At 34.5% G+C, this 8,497-nt stretch overlaps 1 protein-coding gene across 1 annotated transcript in view; it reads right to left on the bottom strand.

Annotated features, from left to right (window-relative positions):
- CCDC7 (coiled-coil domain containing 7) overlaps nt 1–8,497 on the bottom strand; it is a 107,451-nt gene that overhangs the window by 20,352 nt on the left and 78,602 nt on the right. Inside the window, exon 15 of the mRNA XM_008066496.1 lies at nt 4,461–4,685. Coding sequence (XP_008064687.1) covers nt 4,461–4,685 — 225 coding nt within the window. The remainder of the gene's footprint in view (nt 1–4,460; nt 4,686–8,497) is intronic.

Genomic DNA, 8,497 nt, shown 5'->3' with positions numbered 1-8,497 from the left:
ATGAATATTTGTATACCTAACCCTGAATTGAACCCCACATCTTTAAAATAAAAAAGTTAAAAAAAAAAAAACATTTACAAAACAATATCACAGTTCCACAGCCAACCAAGAGCACTATAATACTTAGGAGAGCTATATCAGCAAAAAATAAATAAAAAGTAAAGGAATGAATGAATGAAGGAAGGAAGGAAGGAAGGGGAAAGGAGAGAGAGAAAGAGGGAGGAGGAGGGAGGGGGGAGAGAGGGAGGAAGAAAGAAATTTACAGTTATATACAAGAAACCCTTGTTAATTTGGGATCATCAAAAGTGGAGAATACCTCTACCTCACTAATGCACAATTATCTTATTTTAAAACATGGGTCTTACATGTTATTCCTTTACCCAAAAACTTTCTTTTTTTGAAAACTGAAGATCAATCTGCTTAGTGTAGCATTCAGTTCAGGAGTTTTTACAATCTCACACCAATATACTTGGAGGTAGTCTCTAACGTGGTTCCCAATTATACCTGCTTCATGGTATTCAAGTCAGTGGAACACCCTTTCCTTGTGTCTGAGCTGACACTTAGTGGCTGCTTCTAATTTTAATTAGTAGAATATGACTAAAGTGATGAGATGTCACTTCCAAGATCAGGTTCTCTCCTCTGCCTTCTCTCACTCCGCCCCCCAACCCCCGTGTCGCTCTCTGTGTGTGTCTCTGTCTCTCTCTCTCATTGTCTCTCTATCTCTGTCCCTCTCTCCATTTCTCTCCATTTATCTCTCCATACCCCTCTTGCTTCCATGGTTGTAGGCTGCCTTAGAGACAGGCTCCTATGGCAAGGTACTGATGTCTCAGGACAAAAGCCAGCAAGCACCTGAGGCCTGCCAACAGTTAGATGAGTACAAGAGTTAGACTGGAAGTACATCCTCCTTCAGTTGTATCTTAAGTTACATATAGCCAAAGCTAACACCTTGATTACATCCTTGTGAGAGACCCTGAGACAGAGAACACAGCTAAGGCACACTAGAATTCCTGGCCTATGAATATTCTGAGATAATATATGTTTGTTGTCTAAGCCACTAAATCTTGGCATAATTGTTATGTAACAAAAGATAGCTGAAATAGTAATTTTGTTCCTCATTTATTTTTTAACCAGATAAATTTTAAGAAATGAGGAAAGGTGAAATGGTGTTTTAAACAAAGAAAACAAAATATGCAAAATACTTTAGGTTACAGAAAATATGCTATGTTCTATGAATTTAAAGAAGTTCACATAGCTAAAGAATAAAATACGTAACATATATGCATACAAAAGCATGTGCAATGATCTGAGGGGGGCAAATAAAGATGAAACTGGGGTCTCAATAAAGGATGAGATATGACAAAGCCTTAAACCACAATTACAAATCTGTACTTCAACTAAGAACAATGGGAACCATTAAAGATTTTAGGCAAGAAGGTAACATAAATAAATATCAATTTTTGAAAGATGACTAAACACCAACATGGAAACTAGACTGAAAATAGTTAATTCTGAAGACAGGGTTAAACTAAAAGAAATGTCAATGGTATTGAGAAAAGTGGACAGAATTTGATGGCTAATAATTGGATCAAGACAAAGGAACAGAAGAAATAACGGTGATCCTGGAGTTTCTAGTTCCAGCAATTCATTGAATGAAGATGTTAGGAAACTGTGATACCAGGAAATAAAATGGTCTGAGAAGGAAGCAGTTTTTGGGGGGACATGATGAATTCTAGATGCTCATAGCCCATGCAAGTAGACAAATTCAATATGTTGATGGACAATAGGTCTGGAAATTAGGTCCTATCTAGGTTAGAGATAAGAGATTTATGCAGCACTGGAAGCTATGAGGTTATAGAAGTATGCTAAGAAAGAGTATATATAACAAAAAAGAATCCAGGACAGAACCCAGATATATACCAACAGTTAAAGGATGAAGAGAGCAGGAGGAGATATAAAAGAAGTACCAGAAAAATATAAGGAAAACCAAATAATTATGCTGTCCCTCAAACAAACTACAGACTATATTCAAAAGAAATAAATGGTCAAACGGATAGATGTTACTAAGAGAACAAGTGAAATACAAGTATAAATCATTGGCCAGGCACAGTGGCTCACACCTGTAATCCCACCCACTTTGGGTGACCAAGGCAAGAGGACTACTTGATCTTAGGAGTTCGAGATCAACCTGGGCAACATAGTGAGATCTTGTCTCTATAAAAGATAAAAAAATTAGCCATAAGTGGTGGTACGTGTCTGTAGTCCCAACTACTCAGGAGGCTGGGGCAGAAGGAACACCTGAGCCCAAGAAGATCAAGGCTACAGTGAGTTGTGTTTGTGCCACTGCACTTTAGCCTCAGCAACAGAATGAGACCCCACCTCAAAAAAATTAATTAAATTTAATTAAATTCATAAAATAAAGCATCCTTTAGCATTGCATCAAGTAGATTTGTTGTGACCTTGGCAAAAATAGCTTTAATATACTGGTTGAGAAATAAGTAAAATTATAGTTAACTTAAAAATTACCATAAGAACATGGAAACAATGAGTATAAACAACTTCCATCCAAATCTCCAGTAATGATGCCTTGTGTTTCACTATTACCAGCATCACTTGCTCATGTGAAAGCCAAATGATATTTTAGGTAATGAAGTTGCTATTTCTGTTCGGGATCCTCTTGCTATTAAATCTAACTTTCCCAATATTTAACTGTCATATATGACAATGTATATTTTGGATTTAAGAAAAATAAATACTGAGAAATACAAAACACAAAGTGAGGTTTTGAATGCAGTCATATAGAAAAGTAAGATATCCTCCTTCAGATTTATAATGTCTTTATACCTCAGAAGAGAAAAGCAGCCCATAAGAAAACAACTGTATTAATGAGAAATGAAAAGAGTTCAAGAAGTAAAGCAAAGTGTCAAAAATACAGGTTCTTGTTTCACCAGTAAAACTGTAAAGTAAATAAGAATATAAAAGATAAAACATGTCTTGCACCAAATACTACTGTCTCTATTTTGTCTACTTCCTTACCTGTGGATGTTCTTGAATTTTATCATTTGTAATTTGTCCAACTGAACCTGAAACTAATGATTTTCTTGCTTGTTTCTCCAGTGGTATCGTTTTTGAATCTTCACGTTTAACATTTATTTTGCCAGTACTCATTTCCATTGTTGTCTGGATTTTCCCCTCACTTCTAAGTGACTCCTTCCTTTGATTTTGGAAATAGTCAAGTTGATACTTAGCTCTTTCAGCTTCCTGTTTTTAAAAAAGTACAAATTCATCATTTGTTGTTTTATGACATTTTCCTGCCAATATTATAATACATTGTAACTCTAGACATGATTTTGGAGCCAAAAAGGCCTAATTCAACATTATGACTGTGATGTGAGTTTACTTAATTTTTTTAAGCTTCAATTTCATCCTCAAAATGAGGGTGATAATAGCTATCTTACAGAGCCGTGTAAATGACTAACACATAGACATAGACATAAAATAGCTAGCATATTTTATAATAATTGTAGATAAACAATGACTAGTGCATTTTAAATTATGCTGCTTCAAGAGCTCTGTGTCTTAAACCAACTGACAGACAATCCTGCATTTTCATAAATACTTGTTTTTGTATTAAATTCAGTGCACCTTATTCCATTAGTTTACTAACCTAATAACATTAATAATTTTTATTTCCTTCAGAGTAATTTCCTTTATTACTTATCTTTCCAGGAAAAAGTTGAAGTAGTTCACGGTAAAAAGTATACACAAAAGGGAAGATAAAAATAAAGACTAAAGGGCTGTGTGATAGTCTCACAGTCCCTATAAAAAGTAGAGAATTGGGTCTTTAGTTCAGTTTTACCTTACTTGTTACTTTTCCTTTTACTAGTGTTGCCTTGCTATGTTTAATACTTTCAGTCTGAAAGTGGAAAAAATACTAAAGAATATAAAATACTTTTAAAGAAATGAGGAACCTCATAACAGCTTTACTGATGAAACAAGGACATGTATTTTTGACACTTTGCTTTACTTCCTAAACTCTTCATTTCTCATCAATAGAGTTGTTTTCTTGTGTGGACTGCTTTTCTAAGGTATAAATACACTATAAATCTGAACAAAGTTCAAGAAAGAGCTTGTGAATCTACTACCCAACAGAATCCATATTACATTTATATTTAATTTGATTAACTTATAGCAAAATACAATCAGTCTTTGAACACTTATTTTCTTATGGCTCCCATGTATCAGATACTTAAATAATCATTCCAAATCAGCACACATTTAATTTAGAGTTTGATATTCAAGATGATAATGAATTGACATATTCAGAATGTAAAAAGCAAAAGTAAAATAAAAAAGAGTTGTAATTTTTAAATAGTATATACAAATGAAGTAAATAAGAATATGAAAGATAAAACATGTCTTACACCATATAGTACCTGTCTCTATTTTGTCTACTTCCTTACCTGTGGATGTTCTTGAATTTTATCATTTGTATTTTGTCCACCTGAATCTGAAACTAGCAATTTTCTTGTTTGTTTCTCCAATGGTATATTTTTTGAATCTTCATGTTTAACTTTTATTTTACCAGTACTCATTTCCATTGTTGTTTGGGTCTTCCCCTCACTTTTAAGTGACTCCTTCCTATGATTTTGCAAATAGTCAAGTTGATACTTAGCTCTTTCAGCTTCCTGTTTTTAAAAAAGTTCAAGTTCATCATGCGTTGTTTTCTGATATTTTCCTGCCAATATTACAATCTTTATGAATCTGCATATATTTATGCCCACATTATTTCTCAACTCTTACTGAGTTGGAGAAAGCTAAGTTTAGCCACTGGTATGATCAATACTTTAACAATTCCACAATTGAAGCTAAGGAAAAAACCTCTTCCATTTTTTAGGGCTATTTGTATACTCAGGAGTCTCCATGGCTGTTATAATTATAAGGCTCTAGTCATCATACATGCAAAATAAAAATTAAAATAAGGAAAACATTATAAAAAGAGACAAATTGTAACTAGGATAATTAATACCTACAATATCAAAAAATAAAAGAAAATGTAGAAAAAATTATTTAATTACTTCCAGAAATTTTCTTTAAAATGTCACCTTTAAAATACTTTATTTACACAAACAACTTAGCTACATAAAAGAAAATATAGATCAATAAAAAGAAAACTCACAAATCATCTTATCACATAAAGAAAAATCGCTGTTAAAATTTGTATGTATATCCTTTTTAATTTTTTCTAAATATAGCTAGTGCATATAGGTGTGTGTATATATACAATTATCTTTTCATTTTATCTGGTGGGATCATACTACACATACTCACAAAATAAGCTCTTTCCATTAAATAATGTCTTAGATATGTTTCTATGACAATAAATATACATTTAAATCAGAAGAAGTAACAGAATATAATAACATACCACAATTATTTAATTTAAATGTAACAACATACCATAATTTATTTACCAAATTCCTTATCAATGGACATTTAGGTCATTCCAAAACTTTTACCATTAAGGGCAAAGAAAATGAAATTAAAGGACACTGGAGACTAAGAAATGGGAGGGTGGGAAGGAGTGGAGGGAAAAAAAATCACCTATTAGGTACAATGTGTACAGGCAAAGATGGTAGGTACATTTAAAGCTCAGATTTATTCACCATTATACAATGCAACCATGTAACAAAAAACTATCTGTATCCCCTAAAGCCATTGAAATAAAGAAGGAAACTGCTATTAAAACAAGTTACACCATCAAGAGAGCAGGGAGACAACCCACAGAATGGGAAAAAATATTTGCTAATTATGTATCTGACAAGGGCCTAACATCCAGGATCTACAAGGAGCAAAAACAAGTCAAAAGGAAAAAACAACAACCCTATTAAAAAGTAGGCAAGAGATATCAATAGATATTTCTCAAAAGAAGACATACAAGCAGCCAAAAGAAACATTAAAAAATGCTCAGCCTCACTAACCATCAGAGAAATACAAATTAAAACCATATTGAGATACCACCTACCTCAAAGTAAGGATGGCCATCATTAGTAAATCAAAAAGCAGATGCTGGCATGAATGTAGAGAAAAGGGAATGCATCTATACTGTTGCTGGGAGTGCAAATTAGTCCAACCTCTATGGAAAACAGTGTGGCAATTTTTAAGAACTAGAAATTTACCTTTCATATGACCCAGCAATCCCCCTTCTAGGAATGTACCCAGAGGAACTTAAATCATTCTACCAAAAAGACACCAGCACACGCATGTTTATTGCCACACTATTCATAATAGCAAAAACATGGAACCAACCCTGCTGTCCATCAAAAATGCACCGGATAAAGAAAATGTGGTTAATATACATGAAGGAGTATCACACAGCCATAAAGAAGGATAAAATTATGAACTTCGCAGCAAACCGGATGGGTTTAGAGTTCATCACACTTAGTGATCCATCATAGAAACAAAGAACTGAACACCATATGTTCTCACTCATAAGTAGGTACTAAATATGTATCACAATGCTATAAGAAAGGGATCAGCAGTCCCAGGACACTACCAGGGGAGGGAAGGAAGGAGAAGAGAAAGCATATGGCATCACAAAGATACCTGATCCTAAACCAGGTGAAGAAAGGACCAGATGGAGGCCCAAACTTCACCTGCACATAGACTACTTATGTACCTAATCCTGATATGTTCCCTACATCTCAATAATAAAATAAAGGGGAAAAAAAAATTATGTTATACATACTTGTGAAAAAAATCTCTGAACGCTTTTTTCTTCTTTAGGATAAACTTTTTTTTTTTTTTTTGAGTTGGAGTCTCACTCTGTCACCCAGACTGGAGTGCAGTGGCCACTCCTGGCCACCGCAGCCTCGACCTGCTGGGCTCCAGCGATCCTTCCGCCTCAGCCTTCCAAGTAGCTGGAACTACAGGTGCGTGCTACCACGCCCGGCTAATTTTTTGATTTATTGTAGAGATGAGGTCTCGCCAAGTTGCCCAGGTGGGTCTCGAACCAGCGGGCTCAGGCAATCCACTCACCTCAGCTTCCCAAAGCGCGGGATTACAGGCTGAGCCACCCAGCCCGGCTTAGGATAAACTTTTAAAAGTAGACTAACTGAGTCAAAAGGCTATATCTTTCCAAGTTTGCTCATTTCAGCGTACATCCAAAATACTACAAAATTTCTGCTTCTTAAATTTTTACCAAAATGGCAGGTAAAAAAATTTCTCCCATTGTTATTTAAAATTGCATCTATAACAAGTATAACTAGTAAAGTTAAATATGTTTGCATGTATGTATTATGTATGAATCTGAATCATGACTTTTTCACTTGTGTCCACTGTCTATTTGGGGAAATTACTATCTATCCATATTCCTTGTAGATTTGTAAAATATCTCCATATAAAACATTTTGCAAACATTTTATCTTTATATCTTATGATATTTTTACCATTAAAAAAGTTTTAAACTTACATATAGCCAAATAAGTTAAAATACTCCTTTGGGGTATAATGCTCAAAAAGCCTTCTACAAGCCAAGAACATGTAACCTAGTGTTTCTTCTAATATCTTTATAGTTCATTTATTACTTTTGGATCTTAAATCAATCTGCAACTTATTTTGGTGTATTATATGAAAGAGAGACCTATTTGGTCCCCATAGTTTACTTTGTGTTACTACTTTATCCTACTATAAAAAAATTTTTAAAACTTAAAGTTTATTAAAAAAATAAATTATATTAATTTGATCAGTTTCTGGACTTTACATTCAGTACAAGAATCAAAATTACAGTGCTTCAGTTAATGTAGTTTTGCATTATATATTGATTTTTGAATAAAGCAAATTTTCCTAACTGCTTTTTCTTTTGTATAATCACCAGTTCCTTGTCTCATTATGCCTTATAATCTTTTTTTTTTTTTTTTTTGAGTTTGACTCTCACTCTGTCGCCCAGACTGGAGTGCTGTGGCCACTCCCGGCAACCACAGCCTCGACCTGCTGGGCTCTGGTGATCCTTCCGCCTCAGCCTTCCAGTAGCTGGAAATACAGGTGCACGCTACCACACCAGGTTAGTTTTTGATTTATTGTAGAGATGAGGTCTCACCAACTTGCCCAGGCAGGTCCCAAACCCACGGGCTCAGGCAATCCACTCACCTCAACCTCCCAAATCATGGGATTACAAGCTGAGTCACCGAGCCCAGTTCTATAATCATTTTATTAGATTCAAAAATAATTCCATTTATATATAAAAATAAATTACTTTAAGTTTATATGAGTTTTGAAACCATGAAAAATGGAAATATTGATGATATTGAGTCTTCAAAGCCAAAACTATACATTTCTATTTCCTCAGTGTTCATCTATGCCCCTTGGTAAATTATCATATTTGTCTTCATATAAAACTGTATGGCTAGCCAGGCTCGGTGGCTCAGCCTGTAATCCCGCGCCTTTGGAAGGCTGAGGTGAGTGGATTGCCTGAGCCCGCAGGTTTGAGACCCGCCTGGGC

The sequence above is a fragment of the Carlito syrichta genome, unplaced genomic scaffold (genome assembly GCF_000164805.1).
Source record: "Carlito syrichta isolate Samal-C Ts95f unplaced genomic scaffold, Tarsius_syrichta-2.0.1 Scaffold308972, whole genome shotgun sequence".
Classification (NCBI taxonomy): Eukaryota; Metazoa; Chordata; class Mammalia; order Primates; family Tarsiidae; genus Carlito; species Carlito syrichta.
Note: the sequence above shows the minus strand (reverse complement) of the source record. Positions and strands in the feature narration are given on the sequence as shown.